The sequence below is a fragment of the Eulemur rufifrons genome, chromosome 19 (genome assembly GCF_041146395.1).
Source record: "Eulemur rufifrons isolate Redbay chromosome 19, OSU_ERuf_1, whole genome shotgun sequence".
In the NCBI taxonomy this organism is placed as follows: Eukaryota; Metazoa; Chordata; class Mammalia; order Primates; family Lemuridae; genus Eulemur; species Eulemur rufifrons.
Window position 1 is genome coordinate 59,607,757 of NC_091001.1, and position 22,462 is coordinate 59,630,218.

A 22,462-nucleotide genomic window follows, 5' to 3' on the forward strand; every position below is an offset into this window, starting at 1 on the left:
TGGGATGGGGATCTGCCCAGCAGGGGGGAGTCTAGTGGAGACAAAGTCTGGAGGTCCCAGGCTAGCATCTGTGGGCCTCATCTCTGTCCACCGCCTGCATTAGAGACAGTCCCAGTGCCAGGGACACACAGGCACATACCCACCATGTCTCACCAGTTCCAACTGTGCCGAGGGTGAGGAGGGCTCAGGCTGAGGCCAGGGCCGGGGACAGTGGGGCTAGGGACAGACATGGGAGTGGAGGCAGGGTGGGTCTGCAGGCAGGCTCAGGAGCTAATCTGTCAGTTTTCTGTGCATGAAGCTGTAAGCTGTAGATGGTCAGCCCTGCCACCTTGAGCCCATTAGCACTGCGCTCTAACACAGTGCCACAGCCCACTCTGGAGAGCCCCGAGACCAGAACACTCCCCTGGGCCAGACACCCCCTTCCCCGGTGCACTCCCTCCAGCTCACAAACCTCCCAGGGCCAGGAGCCTGAGCGACACCCTACAAGGGGCCTGGGGAGAGTTGGGGTGTTCAGCAGCCGCCTATGCCATCTGCTCCCTCTGCTCACTGGGATTTCTCCAAGTACCTTTCTCCCCTCCTTTCCCTCCCCAGCCAGTCACCTGCTCCATTTCAGAGGGGCGAAGGAAAGTGACAAGGTGGTCTCTGCTCCATTTCCTTACCCAGTCCCTCTCCCCATCACACAAATGTGTGCATACCCCTGAAAGAAAACCCTAGCTTCTTCCTTAGATGGCCTGTTCTCCCCACCCAGGCCTACCCAGAGCGCCCAGGTCCCAGGATCCTTCTGCTGGGCTGCCCTGACCTTCACCCTGGTGGGGGCCATCTCCCCAAAATCCCAACCTCTCCCCAGGCCCTGAAGCTACAGAGTCCCCCAGTACCTCCAAATACAACACACCTCTGCCACATCCAAACCATGCCAGCCCTAAGGGCCCAGCCCCAGATCCCCTTGTCCAAGGAGCCTCCCCCGACACCTGTCCTCCCACTTCCTGTCCAGCCCACCCCAAGCCAGAACCTGCTTCACCGCCCTCGGTCACCACCGGCTCCCCAGCCTGAATCCTTCCGTGGCTCTTACACCTGAAAAGGGCAAGTCCAGCCCCTCCTGGTCAGACCCCCAGTGACCCGCCCCAGCCAACACCAAGGCTTGCTTCTCCCAAACCCAGCCCTGGGCTTCAGGCAGGCCACGCCCTCATAGCTGCCCAAAGTCTCACTCCCACTGCAGGCTCCTGCCGTCCCACAGCCGGAAGAGCCATCAACAGCCCAGTCCTCCCCGCCTTCAGGGGAAGGACTAGGAAAAGCCTGCCCTGGTCACTCTGGATCAACAAAGAATTGCATCCTAAAAGCAGGTCGGCTTTCCTCTGCTCCACCCCTGCAAAGGAGCCTGCAAAATACACACTCAGGAAAGGCACACTCCTCTGCTCTCCTGGGGCACTTGCCGGGGTCCTGCCACCACTGGGTGGGCTCTGATTTCTACCACAGCACATCTCCCTTTCTGACAGAGATATACAGTGACCCCCCTCTTCCTTTGGCCACTTCAACATGGGCTCTAAAACCCCATTACTTGGGCTCCATTTCTGGCCCTGCCATGTACTGGCTGTGTGACTTTGGGCAAATTGCTTAACTTCTCTGAATTGATCTCTTTATAAATTTGGGATAACTACACAGTACCTATCTTAGAGAGTTGCTGTGATTGTTAAAGAAGATCGAGAACATGTAGTTCTTAGCATACTGTCTGGCACATAGTAAATGCTCAATAAATGTTAGCTATTAATGATCTTACGAGAGAAGTAAGGCACAGGCTTTGGGGAGGGGGCATGTCATAAACTATGAAGTTTGCAGTTGTGCTGGGAGTGGTGTTCATATATCTTATATTCGTTCAAAATTATTCTGGGAAGCTATAATAAAAAAGTGGACATTTCAGTAATGAGTCACAGCCCCGGAGAGAAATCAAAATCAAGCATGCGTCTCCCTCAGTGCCTCCAGGCAGTGTGTCTTCCTTGTATTTGGAGGCTTTCTCTCTCTCTCTCTCTCTCTCTCTCTCTCTCTCACACACACACACACACACACACAGACACACAACCCTACAGAAGAGAACAGGATAAGAAGGAGAGGTGTCAGATGGAGAAGGACCCAGAGGCCTGAAATCCTTCGTCAGGTCAGGTGTGGCCCCTGGGCAGCCTGGTGCCCACTAGGAGAGGCATTTGGCATGGCCGTGCTGCGCAGCACCCCACCAGTGTGAGCACCACGTCCAGTGGCTAACCTCTCCTGACTGTGGGGTCCGAGATACCAAACACAAAGCCAGAGCTGGGGGTCCCAGCAGGCTACCTAGGCGTGAGAGGCATGGATACCAGGGAAAGCAGGTTAGGACGCTGGAAATAGGCTTGGCTGACAATGCATGGCGCATGCATCTTGGTGCACCTCCAGCTGCTGGGGGCAGGAGGGGGTGGGAGCAGGGAGGATGGGGGTGGGTTCCACGGGGGGCAGGGTGGAAGGGACAGCCCGGCCACACACCCATACCCCCCCCACACACACACACACACACTCCCAGGTGCGCAATCTACAGGTAGGGTGCTAGGGTGAGTGCAGGGAGGGAGGCGCCCAGCTCTGCCCTGCTCCATGATTCAGCTCTCCCTCCTGGGACTGGGGGGTGGGAGGGAAATGGCAGTGTTCATGCTGCTAATGGATGGCTGCCAGCGCCCATCCCCACCCACCTCGCACCTCCTCTGGATGGCCCCCTCGCCATCCCCTTTCGGCACCACTCCCAAGGCCTGTCTGGGGCCCTGCCCAAGGGCAGGGCCTCCTGCCTGCAAGCAGAAGAGGGGGCCCCCTCCCCGGGATTTCCAGGAAGGGTATCTCCAACCAGTTCGGTGCCTGGCCCACAGCAGGCAGTGTCCTCTAGGAGAGGGCCCAGCGTTCCCTCTGGGAATGCCCCTCACACTCCCTGGGCTCCTGCACCCGCCCTGCCCTGGGGAGGGTCCACAGGGCCCTCTGCCCACCCCCAGCCATCTGCCACCCACAAGTGCACATGCCTCCCTGCCTCCCCCGGCTCCAGGGGACAGGCAGGGATTGTGGGGAAGCAGCACTGCTGGAAGTCCAGGGAGACACACCCTGGAGCCAGGCTGAGGGGCCTCTGAGCTCTGTCCCTGCCGGGAGAGTCCCAGCCACACAGCCGCCCCGACTCACACTCTGGGCAGAATTCCACCGGGTCCTGGGCTCTCCATGCCCCACTGTACCCTGGGAGCAGAGAGGGGGGCCACCTCCCTCCCGGCAGGACACCCACACGCCCACGCCCCTCCAGGCTCAAATCAGCTGGAACATTCTAGGGTTCCCTTTCTCACCCCCAGGCCTCTTGCCCCGTGCTTCCTCTGGCTTTTTCCTCAGATGCCCTGTCCCATCTTCAAGGTCACCCTGCAGGGGTGAGTTAGGCACCCCGCCCATGTGCTCCCACAATGCCCTGAGCCTCTCTCATCAGCGCACCTACCACCTCCCACAGTCTGCGTGTCTGTCTCCTCCCCACCGAGAGCCCTGCGCGGCTCCCAGCGCCCGGCAGAGAGAGCGCCTCATGCACAGCACGTGCTGGCAGATCTTGGTGAGGGAGTGAATGCACAAGGAACCTGAGGGACAGGGGACCGAGGCCAGCCCAGCACCCGGCGAGGATCAGTCCATGCACTATCAGATCATCCAATGTCGTGTGTTCTCTACTTTGACGCCCCGGACGTCACATAGCTCACTCGGGGAACTTCTCTCAAAGAACAAAGCTCCATAAAAATCTGGGAGCTTCTGGAAAGCGGCTCCCTCCCGTCAGTCCCTCCTCCGACGTGCCACGCGTTCACCAAGCGCCTACTTGGTGCCAGGCATTGCCCGTTCAAGTCAGGACCTGGGCATTACTGCTCACACGGACAGTGTCACCTTCCCAGAGAGGACTTCCCTGACTGTCCTGTCAAAAATCATGTAACACACACAGCCTCACATGCACCCCGCCATGCACACTCCCACAGTGGCACCTTCAACCCTCTTATGTGGCTTTAGTTTTCTTCGTAGCACTTGCGACCACCAGGTGTTTGACATATTTGATATACTAGCATTTTTGTTTATCGTCTACCTCACCCACACAATGTGGGCTCCATGTGGCACTGCCGTGTCCCCAGAGCCCACTAAAGTGTCTGGCACAGAATGGCCCTCAGTAAATATTTACTGAGTCAATGAATGAAATCCAAGGTGAGTCCCCCTCTCTCTAAACACCTCTGTCATCACACAATCACCCTTTTTCTGGAGAGAAGCATCTGGGGCTTAAGGAACTTTCTTAGAAGTTGAGCTTGATTTGAGAGAAGACTCCCAGGGATAGCAATGATGTCAACAAAGGTGAGAGGAGTGCATAAGCGGAGGCATGATGGTGAGGGGTAACAGGTGTGCCACCTGGCGACACCCATCATTGCAACTCCACGGTGCTCAACATGGTCAGGGACTAGTCTAAAAACTGAATCCCCACAGCAACCTCTAGACAAGGGACTATTACTGTCTTCGTTTTGGGGACAGGGAAGCGATGGCACACAGAGGCAAGTGACTTAGTAAGTGCAGAACAAAAGAGTGGCCGGCAGATACAGAATAAAATTTGCAATGGGTAGCAGCATTTCGTGTGCACAAAGCAGACAATCTAGGCAACAGATTCATTTCACAGACCCTGAAGCTCCCACGTGGAGAATGTCCAGGTTACAGTTCCCCGGGGGCTCAGACCCCAGGCCAAGCCCCAGAGAGGGGAGAAGGAGAGGGACTTGGTCAGGGAAGGGAGGCTGGCATGGGGAGGAGGGAAAGTATGGCAGGAAAGCCCAGTTCCTGAGACTCGGTTTCCTCACTGTCCAGTGGTAGTCGTGGCAACACTCACTGCATAGGACTGTCGGGGCAAATGCAGGGCTTTTCAACCTTGTGCTATTCACATTTTGGGCTGGAATGTTCTTTGCTGTGGGGCTGGCCTGTGCATGGTAGGCTGTTTGGCAGCATCCCTGGCCTCTACCCATTAGATGCCAATGGCATCTCCACCGAGTTATCACCACTAAAAATGACTCCAGGCATTGCCAAATGTCCCCTGGCGAAGGGAGTGGTGGCGGGGGCGGGGGGGGGGGAGCACAGAATTGCTCCTTGTTGAGAATCACTAGTGAAAATTAAATGAAATGATACTTCCACAGCCCTTGGAAGGTACCTGGTTTAACTCTTTCATCTAGACTTCCTCTCTGGTCTTCTTTAAATTCTTGAATCCATCATCTTTCCCCTGCCACAGGGCCTTTGCATAGTCTGTCCTCTCCATCTGGAATGCCTTCCCGACTGAGCTAACTTGAGCTCTTCCTTTGGCCCCATCATCACTGAGGCATGGATGCCTCCTTGACTGCCCAGCCTTCGGCAGCAGCCCCTACCCAGCCTCTCCTAGCTTCTCTCTTGCATCCAGCCTCCCTGTACACAGGCAAGGCACGCACACTCCTATCCCCCACGCCCAGTCCAGCATCTGACGTGCGGTAGGCATCCAATGACAGTTTATTACATGAAATGAATCACCAGCATTCCCTTGCCCTAAGCCACGTGTGCAGGACCCGGGCCTAAGGTCCCAGGGCAAGGGACAGGAAAGTGTGCATCAGACAGCACCTCTCACCCTCAGGAGGCTCAGGGTCTGATGCTCTGACGGAAAGAGGGATTAGTGTGGACTCGCTCACACCCCAGGATGGGGCCGTCTGCGGGGTGGAATGGAATGAGAGGGGCTTGGAAGGTCCTGCTCAGGACCTCGACAGCAGCGTGCTGGAGCTTAGGAGAAAGGCTGGGCTAAGGAGCAAGGCCAGGAGAGGGAGGGCTGCTTTCCTCCTGCTCCCACTCTGAGGCCTGCACAGAGCCAGCTGCAGGGGAGGTTGACACTCTGGCTTCTGCCCACCCACCCCTCACCCCACTCACATGCACACACTCTTGCCCAGCCCCAGGGCCAGACCCAGGGCATTGGGTTTCCCACAATCACATTCCTGCCTCGATAGCTCATGCCGACGCGACTCCCAGGCTGGGGCTGGCAGCCACCCGGCCTGTGGCCACATACTCCATCCTGGGGCTAGCTGTGTAAGGGATCTTGCTGCCCGGCCCGGGGACTGGGCGGCCTCCAACCCACTGCTGCCCGGCTGGAGGCCACAGCTCCCACGAGGAGCCTGAGCGTAGGAGTATGAGGAAATCTCTGCCTCCCAGAGCCGCAGGGCTCCCCCAGCGTCCCCAGAGCCAGCAGCCAAACCCACCTGAGGCTGCTGAGGGCCAATGTCCCAGGACCTCAGCTGGGAGGAGGGAGGCAGGTTCTGGGGAAATGCACAGCCTATGAGTGGACTCCTCCACCCACCTAAATCGGATCAAAACCAAGATTGAGACCACCAGCTTGTCTGAGATTCCTTCTGTGTCACAGGCACAGATCCTGCCTTTGCACTGGTGCCTTGCCCTAGCCAGGGCCTAGAGGTCTGCTTGAGGATCTGTAAAGCAGAGGCAGGAGGGGGACAGAGGGGCAGAGCAGAGGAGCCGCAGCAACAAGACACAGGCTGTGCAGTGAGACTCCCAGGCTGAGCAGGCAGGGGACAGCAGCCACACCCACGGTGGCCAGGAAGGAAACGAAGGCATCACAGGGAGGCCACAGAGACCGCCCCTGCCCCAGCAGCGTCCAGCAGAGGGGTATGGGCAGCTTGGGGCCGGCTGCCCCCCTTCACTTCGCAGGAATGCTCCCTTTCTATGTACAACGGGCGCAAGGAACACACGTGACAGGCCCGTTGGAAAGGACGCTACTGATGGAGCCACCCCCTGTCTCTTTACTTACGTAAACAGGGTCAGGGACCCCAAGAGCAGCAGGTGCGAGAGACAGCTTGCGTGGCGCACAAGAGCAGATTAAACTTCCAGGAATTTCACAAGCCAGTTGTTAAACACAGTCATCAGTAGGAATTAAATCATATAAATTTACAACTAAACAAATTATATTAAAAAACAAAGGTGATAAATACTCGAACTCATTCTAATTTTGTCACGATCTTTTACTAGTCTCTCTGCTCCTGAGGCGACTTCTGTCCCACGCACCTGTGTGACGAGGGACCAGCGCGCTACTGCCCGTCTCTTCCCAGCTCCACGTGCAGTGGTGCTGCATGGCTGGCCTGAAACCGGCCACGGCAGGTGTACTTACACCACGGAATGCAGCGAATGCCACAAACCAGGGCTGGGGATTGTTTTGTTTTTTCTGGATTGCTGGTTGATAAACATTGACTAGCACAGCCCTAGGGTGACCTTCCAGGTCTGCACTATCTTCGCGATCAGCTTTGGGGGGAACTTCCAAATGCCAGCACAGCAAGGTAGGGTGGCTTGCTAGGAACCCTGCACAACCCGGCCCTTATCCATAAGATTTTTCACAGTATTCACGGGAGGAAACACGACTAAATAATTATTGTCTTATCTGTGCCTCGGTTTGCTTATTTATAAAATGGGAGCACTAACAGAACCTAACCTAGGATTGCTGGAAGGGTTCAATGAGATACTACGTAAACAAGGCAATGGCCAACCCATGGTATGTGCCCTCAAACAGGGGTTGACAGACCTTGTCTATAAAAGGCCAGGTGGTAAAGACCTTTGCCGTGGTGGGCCGTGTAGTCTCCGCTGCTGCCGCTGTAGCACAAAAGCAGTCACAGACAATGCAGAGATGAGCGAGCACTGGCTATGCGCCAATGAAGCCTTACTTACAAAAACAGGCAAAGGTCCAGATTTGGCCCACCAGCCATAGTTTCCTGACCCCTGCTCCATAACGGGAGGTTATTATTTTTGCTGTTATTATCATTCTTACCAGATAAGAAAACTGGGGCCCAATGAGGTTAATGTCTTCCCTGGGGCTACACAGCAAATTAGCCAGGGGTCTCCCTGCCCACCCTCCGGGCTCTTCCCAGACTCCTGCTTCCGTGTCAGAGCTCAGAGCACCAGGCACGGCTCTGGAGCCGCAGAGGGCTGAGTGCCAAGTCAGGGCTGCAGGGAGCCCAGGGCCCGCTTCACTGCCCTGGCTGCCCCAGCCTCAGCGTGCAGGGAAACCCCGCACAGGCCAACAGTCCGGGCCAAAGGAGGAGAACCCTTTAAAAGGGGGAATGGAACGCAGGAACATACAGACTCCCTTCCTAATCAGGGCTGATTGCAACCTTAAGTGGAATAGCAGGCGAGGGTGCAACCCCGTTTAATTTACAGCTGGAGCCAGCACTTGGAAGCAGCTGCTAAACTCCTTGCAAAACTACCAGCTGGCCCCTGGGGAGCTGAGAGTGGAATCAGGAAACCTGGAGGATCCACGCTGCCACGTGTGGGCTGGCGCGAGCGTGTGTGCGTGTCATGTGTGTCCCTCCAGGATTGCCACATCCCCACATGCCGAGGTCGCACAGAACGCTCAGACAGGTTTCATCCCGAGCCAGAGTGCCTCGGTCATTAGGACAGCCGTAAGGGCCAGCGTGCCTGGAATGGTCCTACTTACGCCTGTTTTCTTGCATGATTATTAATAGTGTCCCAGACCAAACAATAAATCATACGGTCACCCTAGCAACGGTGGACAAAGACCCTCATGCACATACATGACACTGCAGGGGCACCCAACACATTCCCTAACTACATGTAACACACTCCTCAGCAGCCATGCGTGCGTGTGCGGCACTTTTTCTAAGGTACTCAGACACACAATCCAGCCCTCCAGACTTCACCATCCAAACCCTGAGGGAGACAGACCCAGGTCCACACATTTAGCGGAATTACCCAAACTGTCCTTCTTTGTGGGGAGCCCTGGGGGAGAGGGGAGCCAGCCCTCAAGCTGCCCCCACCAGCACAATGCCAGGTAGGGAACAGGTGCACAATTCAAATGTTCAGGAAACAAAGACCAGGGACACACAGAGCCACCTTCCAACAGCCCAGCCCCACCCCAGCCTGGGCTGTGGCTACTAATGAGGCAAACCCCCCGGCACCTCCCAGGGGCAGCCCTTGCCCAAAGTGCCGGCTCTGGGAGCCAGGCCTGGGTACCCTGCACACAGCATGGCTTCGTTCAGGTCCAGAGATGTGCCTCTCGCATCCATATCTCACGTCCTTTTCAGCCAACTCAAACCCCAAATTGCTCCTCTCTGGCACCAGCCTCTCCCCGACCCCCTCCCAGCACTTCCGATTCCCACTGACCCTTTCCTGCCCGCCTGGCCCCGGCTGGAGGAGCCAGTCTCTGTGGGTCCTCTCTCAGGACTCAGGCCTCCACCAACCAACAGGAGGCTTCCCGGGGACGGGGGAAGGGTTCCAGCTCCTCTTAGCTGCCCAGCCGTCCCAGGGGGGCCAGGCTGCCTGGCTGTCGGGGGGGAGGAGGATGCCCAGGGCCAAGGGCTCGGGCCAGCTGTGCAGCAGCCGTGTCAACTCTCCCTCCCAGGACCCCCCCACGGGGCCCTCCACGGGGGGGAGGGACAGTATGCCCTAACAGACGTGGGGCAGTGAAAGCACCAGTTGGTGGTTTGGCCACTGGTCAGGAGACACCTGGGGAGAGGGGACAGAGGAGATGGCAAAGAGCCGCTGTCCTGACCTTGGTTCAGGTACTGATCATACGGTGCTGCTGGGCAAACCCCTTCTCAGGCCTCAGTTTCTTCTGGGCAACAGTAGGGGCTCAGAGTCGCTGTAGAGCAACACTGTCCAGTGGAACTTTCTGCCACGATGAAGCTGTTCAGTAGCTGCACTGTCCGTGTGGCAGCAGCCACCAGCCGGGTGTGGCTACCGAGCACGTGAAATGTGGCTGGTCTGACTGGGGAACTGAATTTTCTTCTTTTGATGACTTTAATTGTAAATCTAAATAGACACACATGACTGCTGCATGGGATAGTGCAGCTCTAGAGCCTCAGTTTCCCCAACTGTAAAATGGGGCTAGTAATAGCATCCAGCCTTCTGGGGTCACTATGAGATGATGCGTGTAAAGCTCAGCTCTCAGCCAGGTTGTTGGCACGTGGTAAAAATAGATCTTAGTAATTCTTATCCTCTTTGGGGTCCTGGATCCCCTGGAGAGTTGAATGAAACCATGGACCTTACATCAGAATTGACCCATCACAGACAGACAAGCACACACAGATCACACACACACACACACACACACACACACGCACAACTTGGCAACCAATTTCAAGTGCTCCCGCAGCTCCCGAGGCAGGTCAAGCGTGCCTTTAGAACATGAAAGTTCCTTCCAGCTCTACAAGTCTCCAAGGCTCTGAGCACATGTTGCCGACGTCTCTGTCCCTCCCCTCCCTGCCAGGCTCAGGCATCTCCGAGAACCCTTCCCAACACTCAGGGCCAAGTGCACAGGCAGGGCTCGGAAAAATCCTGGAGCGTGGAGGGCAGGCTCAGGGCAAGGGCGACGGGATGGATTCCGTGAGCTCATCGCAGCAGCCGTCACCAGAGTTCCCAGAGAGGCGGGTGGCGTCAGGAGGGGGTGACTGAGTGGGAGCCGGTGGTGGCGGCTGCGGCGGCGGCAGCAAGGGGTGTGGGGCGGAGAGGGAGGCAGGATGGAACGCGCTATAATAGCGGCTTTGTGCTCCGCTTCCCAGCTCCCTGGGAACGCCAGGAAGATTATGAAACCCGGTGTCTTTGGAAATGCCAGGATATTAGCTGGAAAAAGAATAATACGAAAATAAAATAATGCTCGAGATGGAGACAGCAGACGATTAGCAGACGGAGCCAGGGCCTCCCGCTCCGTGGAGGGAGCCAGGCTTGGCCCCTGCAGAAGGTTTCAGGGAAAGGCTGCCCGTGCTAATGAGCAGACAGGGTCTGCCTTCCAAGGAGACGTCTTCCAGAGGGGAGCTGGCAAGCAGGGCCCAGCCCGCTGGTGGACGTGTGGGCTGGGGAAGGGGTGGTAGGAGGCAAGGGGGCGCCGCGGACCTGGTCCAAAACTGTCAGATTACCAGAAAGGCACCTGGCTACCACCCACCGTCCTTCCCCACCCATCAAGGTCTGCCTCCAACACCCTCCCCTCAATAGGCACTGTCACTCCAGAATGACTCTTAGTCTACCCTCCAGCACTTCAAAGATGCAGATTCTATTGGGCTTATTTGCACTCCTGTGTGAACACCTCTCTTCCAAATCAGATAGGAGTTTCCCCCAGCCAGGCCTCCAGCATCAGACCAGCGGATCATTAGAAGTAAAGATCACTTTCCTCCCACCAAGGAGCCGGGGGAACATGTCATCTTGCCCTGCTCCCCTCCCAGGACCCTGGCCACACACCTCCTCCAGCCAGGTAGGGACACACCCTGCCTCTCCCAGAAAAGCATCCAAGTGGGGGGCCAGTGGGACCCGTCCCGCACTGCACGATGCACCGTCAACTGCACATCCTCCACACTCAGAGCTGGCCCCTGGCCCAGCAGCGGCATCGCCCAGACGCTTGTTAGGCCTGGAGACGCTCGGCCCCACCCGGACGCTGAATCAGGGTCTATATTTTAACAAGACCCCCAAATGGCTCCTACGTGCATTACGTCTGAGAAGCACCTCTTTATACACATCAACGTTAATCCTTACAATGACCCGGGGTGGCGTTACTGGCACAAGTGAGGTAACGGAGTCACTAACGGCATGACTGTCCACAGCTAGTAAGCAGAGGAAGCCAAATTCGAACCACACCTGTGCCGGCAGCGGCCTGGCCCATCCCGCCGTGCCTTCCCCAGTGAATCGACGGGCAGCAGGGGCCACTGCGCAGAGAGCAGCACTCGGCACAGAGGCCGGGTCTGGCACCCAGAACATCCAACCGTCTGCCCCAGGGTGCAGGGTGCACTTCGGCCCAAGTGCCTGGCTGGGCATCAGCACCTCCCAGGACAAGGACAGCCAGATCCATGATGGGAGCCCAGACTGTCCTGGATCCTGGCAGGAAGCACGGAAAGGTGACCATGGAAAGGGAGTGTCTGTGTGAGTATGCGTATGTGCAAGAGAGTGTGTGTGTGTGTGTGTGTGTGTGTGCTCGAGGGAGAGAGTGTGTGTGCGTGTGTGTTGGGCTGATGGGGGCTCAGCTCACTCAGGTACAGAGTCATCCAGACGGTTATTGCCACATGGGCCCTGTCCAAATGTGGGACACACCTAAAGACTTTCCAAAACTCTGTGGTCCTCCAACTTCAGGTTTGTGGCATTTGACCCCTTGAACCACTGTCTCCCTCTGGCTCTGTCTGGCTCCCTCTGGCAGCCAAGCTCTCCCAGGACACACAGGGCTTCCCTGCATCGTTACAGGCAAGTCCCATTTGAATTACAGGCACCTGTCCACAGCTGTTGACTTCACGCTTGATTTCAGGGATCCCTCACAGCACGTTCTCCCACGTGAAAAATAGACCAGTTGGTTTCTCTGTTTCTGGGAAGTGCCCCCGAGTCCCCCAGCACCAGCCATGAAAGCTGGGCAGTGGGGCCCCCAGCCCTGCTCACCTTCCTCCTCCAGGTCCCAGGCAGCCTAGAGCCTGTGCTTGCTTCATCCACGTGTCTCCGGGCCCCTCTTCCCCCAGCCTCCCTACCCTGGGCTGCCTGGCAGGCGGCTGCCAGATCTGCCTTCCCCACACACACAGCACTGCGCCGTGTGTGTCAGACTTGCCAGGGCCAACCGTGAACTCATCGCCGCCCCGGCCCAACCCGCCCCGCGGCCTGGCAATGGCTGTGGCCCCAGCATCCACCCAGTTGAGCCTCTGAGGCCCCTCGACCCTGCCCTCCCAAGCTCTGCCACTCCACTTCCCCAACCCGGGTCCCACAGCCCCCACCCAGGTGGTCACCTCATCCTAAACCTCAACCCAAGACTCCTGGTGGTCTCCTAGCAGGATGCTCTCCCTCCCAACCATCCTCCGTGGCTACTTGATTGATGGTCCTACGGCCCAGCTCTGACCAGAGCATTCCTTCTCTCAACAGCCCACGCTGGCTCCCTCCTGCTCGTTGAACAGAGTCCTCTGATCGCCATCTGGAGCTCTTGGCCTAGCACTGTTTGGGGGGTTTTTTCCCCTTTCCAGAGGCTCCTCTCCCCAACCGGGTGGCACTGTCAATCCCAGACAAGGGGCAAGGCCCAGGGTGGCCAATCAGAGCGCTCCCTCCCTCCCCAGGTGCAGGGGCTGGCTCGCACACAGGACCCGGCAGAGCCAGCCGTCACGCACGAGACTTTTACTGGCATTACTGAGAAGGCAGCACTCCGGGGTCTCCAGCTGGGAGGAAAACAGAGTGTGGTGCCAGGTGGCCGTGCTATTTTATCTAGCAGGCTGGCCGGGAGGATGATGTCAGCCTTTCGTCACCAGCACCACCTTTGCTGCCACACAGAGCGAGCCAGCGTGAGACAGGCTGAGACGGGAGCGGGTCCTGGGGACGCCGTGTGAACCGCTGTTTCCTGCCAGGCCCAACGCCTGATGCACCTCCTGGGCTGTTCCCAGCTATGTGAGCCCACAGCCTCCCCTTTTCCCTTTAGCACATTTCGGTTTCTGTCCGACAGAAACAAACCTTGGCTACTTGGGGTGCCTGCCTGGCCTTCTCAGACCTGGCCCTGACTCTGGGGCCTGCCAAGGTCTTTACACCCCCATCCCTTGGCTGGAGCCACACGACGCCCGCCAGGCCCTTTCTGACCCAAAACAAAGGGAGTCGAGAACACCAGCCCTGTCCCTGGAGGCCCCTGCTGCGCCTGCTCCGACCTGGGCAGCAGTTCCATCCCACGCCGCTCTGTCCTGGCCCCAGGACCAGTCAGCAGCCTGGAGAGCCCAGGGCTCCGTATCTCCCCTCAGCTTCCCCAAGACTTGGCCCCAGAACAAGGGAGGGGGTCCCTCTGAAGCCTATGGCAGGCTTCTCTGATGTCATCTGGCCCCCAGAGGGTTTCCTCTCCTACACTGCCACCACCAGGCCTGGCCCCCCATGGAGGCCTGAGACTGACAGAACTGAACGCTCCTGCCCGGCCCCACTCCCTCCCGGGGCCGGTGCTGGCTTCCACTCCCTTCCCCGTTCCCACCCTGTCAGACCCTGAGCCTGCCCCACGGTACCCCCCAGCCCTAGAAGCTGGGCTGTTCTCAGGGCAAGTGCCCCGCCCTGACCCTGACCCAATACATGGACACACACAGCGGGCTCCACGTGGACACCCTCGCCCCGCCAGCCAGTGCAGCTCGTGGCACCTGCCCCCAGGGTCCCAGCCCAAGTCCCCCACAGCAGGTGCACAGTCCTGGCTGGATTTCAGAGGGGGGTCTCCTTCAGGGCCGCTACCTCCCACCTCCAGGAATCCCCAGACCAGCAAAGCAGGGGACAGGCTGTGTGCCGGCCCTGAGTGTCCCCACTCAGACAGTCCAGGGGTGCCTGCTCATCCCTTCTGGGGAGCCCGTCACCTAGACCCTGGATGACCTTGAGCCAACTCCAGTTCCACTGGCTACAGAAAGCAGGCCCTGGGGCAGGACAGCCACCCTGGCTGGGGCTCAGTTTCTAAGGTACATCTCTCCCCCAAAATTGCTGGGAATGCCCAGGAGATGGCTTCTGCATGTCCAGCCAAGGACATCCGGGGTCACGCACCCTCTCTGGCTACCACCAGGGGGAGGCCAAAGCCTCGCTGCCCCTCCTCGTGCCTGCTAGCCTCTTCAAGAAGAGCCGGGTCCCTTGGCTCCAACCAGAGGCCAGCCCATCAGACAGGCCATCTCCCACTCTGCTCCCGTCCCGACTACTCAAAGGAGCAGTGTGTTCCCCAATACCAAGAAAGGAGCTGCGTTACTGTAGGGGAACACCCAGCCAGGCGCCCACTTTCCCACATGCCCCCCTACAGGCACTGAAGCCAGGATGACTGGCCAATGTTCCATCCAAAAGCCCCAACCTGGGGGGTCCTGCACCCCACCCACGGCAGCCTGGAACAGCCCTGGGAAGCCAGGACGCACTTCCAGACCCAAGACAAGCGCAGCCCCACGTACCAGGGCCCCCTCGAGGGCAAACACAGCTGCAGGCCCCGTCTTCTCCAGCGGCTCCATCCGGCGGCGCCACCTGCGGCGGCGGAAGGCATCCGTCTTGCGGTACTCAAGGTGGAACTTCCAGCCAAAGAGAGAGGCATACTCCCAGCCCTCGCCCTCCGCCTCCGCCTGCCTGTGCTGCGGGGAGAACGGACAGACTCAGAGGCCAGTTGGAGGGCCGGGTGGAGTCCTGCACTGGGCTCCAGCTGTGCCTTCCTGCCCTCCACGATGACTTCCCAGCAGCCCCGCACCAGCACCCTCCAGGTGGGAAAACCTGGGAGGGCCACCTGGAGGAGGGGGGCTTTGAGCAACTTCTACAGCAACAAGAACCCCAGGTGAGAAAGTCAGGAGGGAAAGGAGTCTCCGTGGGCTGCGGGGAGAACGAGGCAACAGAAAGGGAAGGTCGGCTGAAGCAGTGAGAAAACACTGGGCTTCTGGCTTGCTTGTTTGTTTGAATTATGAGTGGACGTCATGAATCCAAGGTTTTTTTGTCATTTCCTTTTTCTTCTTCACATCCCAGCTTATAAAAATGGAAGTGGTCTGCAGTTCAGAGGCAGAAGAAAGCTCCTGTTTCCCAAGGTTACTTCTCCCCTAGAGGTGAGACCTAGTTAGCTGTGGAGGGGTCCCCTGCACTCTTTCCAAGGGGACCCTTTCTCAGGCCTAGAGGGAGCCCTGGAAGCCAGCCTGCTGCCTTCCAGATCTGGGGAAAGAGTGCCCTCAGACACCACCTCAGGACTGGGCCACGAGCACAGTGACAGGGGCCAGTCCTGGAGGCCAGCTGCGCCCCTCTCCAGGAAGGATGCTGGCTGGGGGTGGCAGCCCAGGCACGGGCACCTGGCCAGGCTCCACCTCTGTCCGCAGGGAAAGAGTTGAGCCTTTCTGGTCCATGGCAATAGAAACACTGGCTGTCTAAAAGCCTTGCCCCTCCCCAGACCCGGTGACAGCCCTCTCTAGGTTCTCTGTGCCCAAAAAGAGAGGAATGAGCCTGGGTCATGCCAAAGACTACTCCTGGACTGGGGGAGGCCTGGTTCTTGAGCCAAAATTCAAATGTGTGCTTAGGAAGGAAGATCACAGACTGAGAGCGTCCAGCAGAGGCAGGCACTGAGGCTGTGCGGCACACGGGCACCTGTGTGACTCTGGAGCAAGTGCGTGCGCTCGCGTGTGCTCACCCACGCGCACTATGGGCGTGTGGGTGTCCCGTGGCATCTGTGCCCCATTGGGCCACGTGTGCTCACACTGTGTGAATGCCGATGGGGCCCACCCTGACTTTGGCCAGCTGGCACGCTCTGTGCACCCATCCCCAGCTGCCATGAGTGTCGGAGGCTTCCAGCTCCCAGAGACCCCTGCTCCAGGGATTCCATGGCTGAAGAGAGCCACCTCGCTGAGGAGGCAGGTATGCGCCACAGCACGTGCATCCCAGCAGCCCTCAGCCAATGACAGGCAGCTAAGAGGGTGCAAGCCCCAGCCCCTTGTCGTGAGGACTATTCTGTGGTGCTCAAGGGTGCACCCCTCCCAGGCCACAGCTCAGGCCAAACCTGACCACCTGAGGCCATGTCCCTGCTCCTCACATTCCTGAGAGCACAGCCTCAACAACAGGCAGCCAAGTCCACCGCTTAGACTCTGCCTCTAGGAAACCCAGCCCAACACACATTCCACGGATGCCTTTCCACCTTCCAGCCTGTGTGTGAACTCTGCGTGGAACCCCCTCGAGAGGTCCTGGACACCTGGATGTGTTCTTTGTCTGTGAGCACCTGTGGGTGTGCTGGGTGTGATCTGTGAGCATCCCCTGTGTCTGTGCATGTCACTCTCATGCACACCTGCAGGTGGCCATGTGTACACAGGTCTGCACCTGTGCCCACTGGCCTCCCCCAACCAGGGGCCTCACTCCCACCCACCACCTACTGGCTCACCCTCTTCACTGCTTCCATCTGGCTGAGGTCCCTCCTGCGCAGGCGGACCCAGCGCCGCCGTCGGTGCGTGTAGTACATCTTCTCAGCAGGGACCCAGTGCCTCGGCTTCCGGTCCGGGGGGATGGTGATGCTATACTCCCAGCCTGGGGGAGGAGGCATCCATCACTCATTGCCCAGCAATTCCCATCCCTCCTGGGACCATCTCTCAATTTGAGCCATGCTCACAGACTCTTAAGTGGCCACTGACTCTTGGTCCTAATTGGCAGCCTGAAGTAAGGGGCTGCCTTCAGGAAGTCCCCCCAGGTGAAGTAGCCAGTGAAGGCCAGCGCTCCGGGCCGAGGGGCCCTGACATCCAGCTGTCTCCCCCCGCAGGCCTCGAGAGCTCGCCGGGCTGGGGCTCGCCAGGCTCCACATGCTGCCCACCTTGCTCGTCGACGGCCCGATTGAGGTCTGTGGACCATTCTTCATCTTCCCACTTCCAGCCCAGCGGGCACTCAATGTCATCCTTGGGAAGAACCTTCTCCCCGTTCTAAGGACAAAACAGGACAGGCAAGCATGACAGCAGACAGTGGACATTAGCAGAGAGGCAGAAAAGATGCGACTTAACAACATACATTCTTAAAGCCCCAGACCGAAGGGCAGAGCCCCTGGGGACCTGGGTGACTCAGAGTCAGTGTCCTGCCCTGCTAGACCCACACTGTCCCTATAGAAACCAGAGTGTGGAGGCTCAGGAGGTGGAAGGTGGGGAGAAGATGTCCCAGCCTTCTCTGAGCCACAGGCCCTTCCTCAGACTGAATGTCCAGGTTCTTCCTGCCCCGGAGTGGCCCCTTACCACATCAGTGTAGTTGTCACTCATGTAGATCCACTGGCCTCCAGGAAGCCGGGTCTGGTTCTCAAACACCTCCTCCACAAAGCTCAGATGGCCAGCATCAGTGTCATGGAGCAGGCTGCAGGGAAGGGCCAGTCAGAGCTCCGCTGAAGAGACCCCACCCACCCGCCACCTCCAGGAAAGTACCCGGACCTTGGCCAACCTCACGTGCCAGCCTTACCCCCACCAACAAGAAAGACGGAGGGGAACGGAAGGAAGCTGCAGAAAGACAAGGCCAGACAGCGAAAAGGAGACCCAGGGACACACTGAGATCATCACAGACAAAGGAATGCATCCCCCAAGATAAGGAAGAGAAAAGGGGACCAACCGAAGACACCAAAAGCCAGATGAGTAGTTGAAGCTCAATAGATAGCTGTGTAGTACAAAGTGTTATCAAGGTGTACACTTAAAATTTGAGTACTTGACTGTATGATATGTTATACTTCAACTTTTTTAAAGTAAAAAAAAAAAGGGGGGGAGTTGAATGTCAACCAGACAGGAAAAGGGAGAAGAGAAAGAGGAAGACAGCAATGTGGGTGGAGAAGGATGCTGCTGATCTGAGAGGGGCCGAGAGGGGGAGAAAGGACCCCTCCAGGGAATGAGTGAGCAGCCTCAAGTGCGAGCAGGTGGAGGAGGTGAGGGGCTTGCCCGAGCTGTCTTGGAAGACAGGGCCACCACCAATGGATGCAAAGCCAAATGGAGGCTTAATAATGAGGGACTTTCTGATCGTTAGAGCCCTTCCAGAAAGGAATGCCGCCTAGTGAGGCCCAGTCCTGGGAGCGTTCAAGTGGAAGTTTCTGTGACCAGCGCAGGAGCAGGCAGAGGGATTAATAAAGCCAAGGCCTTTCAGAGAAAGCGCTGGAGCTGCAGGGGCAGTCACTGTAGGCAGCCTGGCCTTCCCCTGCCCAAGCCCCCCCCACCCATGACTCACGTCTTCTCCGGACACACGAACCAATCTCCCGCCCAGGTCCAGCCTGTCGAGGGGCGGAAGCTGTCCTTGGGTAGCTTAATTTTGCCCGTGACATCAGAAAACTTGGGGTAAGTGAGGCCCGTCGTGCCCCAGTTCCCGACCAGGGCCAGCTTGGTCTGGTTTTCATACTGGAGGGTGAGGGAGACAGAAAAGTGAGCGGGGGGCCACAGCAGCTCTAGGGGGAGGCAGGGACGGCTGGCAGGCACTCACGGTTTCAGCAAAGACAGAGAGCTTCCCCTCAGCAAACTGGTTGAACTCCTTCTCATCCACGGAGAGCCCGAACCAGAGCTTGACCCGGATCTGCACCGGCATCCGGGACCCAGGCACCTTCTCCGTCGGATACTGGGTACCAGAGAAGGATAGAAACCCACAGGGCCCCTCAGGATCAGGATGTCCCAGCTAAGGGTTGAGGGGAGCGTCCTTCAGGCCTGGGCATACCAGCTTGTCATCCCCATTAAGTGTATGCCCTGCTGGAGGACTTACTAGAATTTCACGGAAGGGGAGTGTGTAATTAAGAAAGTTTCTGGGCCGGGCGCGGTGGCTCACGCCTGTAATCCTAGCACTCTGGGAGGCCGAGGTGGGCGGATCGTTTGAGCTCAGGAGTTCGAGACCAGCCTGAGCAAGAGCGAGACCCCATCTCTACTAAAAAAATAGAAAGAAATTATATGGACAGCTAAAAAATATATATAGAAAAAATTAGCCGGGCATGGTGGCGCATGCCTGTAGTCCCAGCTACTTGGGAGGCTGAGACAGGAGGATCGCTTGAGCTCAGGAGTTTGAGGTTGCTGTGAGCTAAGCTGATGCCACGGCACTCACTCTAGCCTGGGCAACAGAGTGAGACTCTGTCTCAAAAAAAAAAAAAAGAAAGTTTCTCACCCGTGCCAAGATCCCTTTCCATCAAAAGAGAAAACTGCATCCTTCCCACCTGGGAGCTCTCTGCAGAGAGGGTCCATGTGTAGACCAGGATCCCTCATTCTCCCCTTCTCCCACCATATCGTCATTTCCATTGTCTTTTGGAATAGCACTGCCAAGGGAGCTTTCTACCATGTTGGAAATGGTTTACGTATGCACCATCCAATATGGTAGTCACTAGCCCCATGCAGCTACTGAGCACTTGCAATGTAGCCAGCACGACTGCAGAGCTGAATTTTTAGTTTCACTTAATTATAATTAATGTAAACGTAAATAGCCATATGTGGCTACCCTATTGGACAGTACCGTTCTAGAACTTGTCCCTAAAGGAGATACAATGATACAGATCTGGAAGAGAAATAAATTAAAACCTCCCCATTCATTTTCAGCATTTTATTTATTTATTTTTTGGTTAGTATATCATCTAATATCCCTACCCTTTCAAGTGCTTATCAGCATGTTAACCACTATTCACTGGTCTTTAACTGCTTTTTATCCTGAAACTTTCAGAAGCTCTGCCAAAATGGAATAACCACAATACCCCAACATAAAAAAATTACTCTCCACAATTACTTCATCATTTGATTGAAACCAAAGGTCAGACATGCCCTAAGGAGCAGAAGTGCCTCACTCTTAGAAGAACACATTGTCCTCTACAGGAAGTAACACATTTAGTACCTAGGCCTAGTGTGCATGGGCTCAGAGAAGTATGTCCTCTGGGACAGAGAGCCAAGCGAGGGAAAGGAGTTTGAGTGGGTTCAGAAGAGGAAAGGGAGGCTAATGTAGGGGGTTCCAAGCTGGTGGGGGAGGCCTGGATCCCTGGAGGGAGAGCTCAGGGCAGGTGGAGACTTGGGGGGTGGCAGGACATGCCAACGTGGTAACCACTTCACACCTCCCCACTGCAAACCCAGCCTCTTCTTTGGGTTCACCCTCGGTGAGGGCTGGAGGAGGCCCCGATCTCACGTGTCACAGCCCTGGAAACGTCCCCACTCTCCCCCAGGTGGCTAGCTGCCTTTTCCCCTCCAAACCACCAGCCCCAGGGAGATGGCAGGAATGCCTCACCCCCACTTCCCCCCTCCACCCTCGCTCTCCCCTGTCCTCCCCCAGACGGGGCCAGCCTGCCGGACCCAAAATAGCAACAGCAAATAAAGAAATGTCTAGTTTGGGGCTCCTCTCCCTCTCTGCTGGTGCTCATTTTTTCCAACTTTGGTTTAAGTTAAGAAACACCAATGTTTTCTTGGTCTCTGCTTGCTGCCAACATTTTTGTAGAGCTTGCTCAGGAGCTACTGGCGGGGCTCATAAACTCAGTGGGGAAGACTTCGAGAAACAATTCTATATCTTTTTTTTTTTTTTTTTTTTTTTGTGCTTGGAATCAGGGAAAATTTCAGTTTACATTTCCCTGTGGCTACATGGCCACGAGGTCAGAACCTGGAGCTCAAGCCATCCTGGCGAGCCCTCCAGGCACAGCCGCCTCTGCAGCCCCACGCCACTCTCGCCAGACAGCTTTCCTGGGCAGCCCGCTCCTTGACTTCCATTCCTTTCTGCCCCACTAGGCGAGGAGCTGGCTTAGGAGGGACATTCTCAGAAGTTAGGATCTCACGGGGAACATGCCTCAGGAGGCATGTGAGCAGGAGGAAGGGGGCAGCCCACTGCCTAATGTACGTACACACACACACACACACGCATGCACAATCCCCATTCTGGGCAAAACTGGCCTCTTCTCCAAAGTACCAATGACCCTACTGTACATATTTGCTCATCCCTGGCCTCAAGTAAGTCTCCAGTCATGGTACTTATGGAGCAAGTGGGCTCCCCAAAAGGGAAAGGGAAGAGGAGGGGAGAGAAACTAATATCCCCTGATCACCTAGTTCCAGCAAGACCTATTACCTATGTTACCTAATTCACCCTCAAAACCTCAGAAGTGGGCAGCCTTGCCCTCATTTCATGGGCGAGAAGACAGTAGATAGTTCAGAGAGGTTAGGCAACATGCCCAAGGCCACACAGAGCCCCAGCCAGCCTTGGCAACCTGTCTGCATCCACTGAGCTGCTGAAACCTGTCCCCTCTGCCCACCCCAGGAAGTGACAAGAAAGACCAACCAATGTATGAATGGGTCAACCAACAGTCACACAGAGGGCTCTACTCAGAGGGTTGGAGACTAATGTTAGCCAACAATGACGGCGCAGAAGAGGTGAGGTGGGAGGAGAGACATGGGGAAGGGGTAGGTCAAGAGCAAAGGGGCTGTGGGGAGCTGGGCCATGCTGGGATGAAGGCCAGGCAGTTCAGGCCAGCAAGGCCTTGAATGCTAGCAGAGCCATTGGGAGTGAACAGGAAGTGGTAAGGCGCTGGCTTCCCAGGGCCACTCCTCCCCTAGCAGAGACAGCCTCAGTGGTGACCCTTCAAAGAGGGACGGTTTCCTTGGGCCTGGGTAGCCACTGTGCAGGGAGGGATTTCGCCACATTGTGTTCTGATCTCCAGGCCACAGTCCTCTGATGGAAGTAGCCTTGGCTCTGCCCCCAACAGTAACCCAGAGAGGAAGACAGGTGGTCCCTCTCAAGCACCTGCTCACTTCCCTGTCACCTCACCCCCAAGGCTAGTCAATCCCCTGGGAGAGGAGGGGGAGGGAGCAGGGATGGATGCTACAAGTGGAGAAAGGGAAGGAGAGGCAGGGGTAGGTGAGACTGGGGACAAGATTATGTGCTCCCAGCTCTGCAATGGGTCCAAGTCTTGGCACACCTGCCCCAAGCCTCAGGTACCAGGTGCCTTCCCAGCAAAGAGAAGCTGAGTCTCAATGTGGCTCCAGCTGGAGTCCAGGGCACGTGGGCCAGGCGTAGAAGCCAGGTCTATGTCAACTGTTAG

The 22,462-nt window shown here is 57.1% G+C and overlaps 1 protein-coding gene across 14 annotated transcripts in view; it reads right to left on the reverse strand.

Annotated features, from left to right (window-relative positions):
• The window catches only part of DYSF (dysferlin), a 206,107-nt gene that overhangs the window by 87,381 nt on the left and 96,264 nt on the right, over positions 1–22,462 (reverse strand). For all 14 annotated transcript variants that reach the window (XM_069494675.1, XM_069494670.1, XM_069494673.1 and 11 more), the window contains 6 exons: positions 18,904–19,035; positions 18,655–18,821; positions 17,688–17,802; positions 17,279–17,384; positions 16,856–16,998; positions 14,910–15,083 (listed from right to left, as the gene is read on the reverse strand). In XM_069494675.1, the coding sequence (XP_069350776.1) occupies positions 14,910–15,083; positions 16,856–16,998; positions 17,279–17,384; positions 17,688–17,802; positions 18,655–18,821; positions 18,904–19,035 (837 nt within the window). The remainder of the gene's footprint in view (positions 1–14,909; positions 15,084–16,855; positions 16,999–17,278; positions 17,385–17,687; positions 17,803–18,654; positions 18,822–18,903; positions 19,036–22,462) is intronic.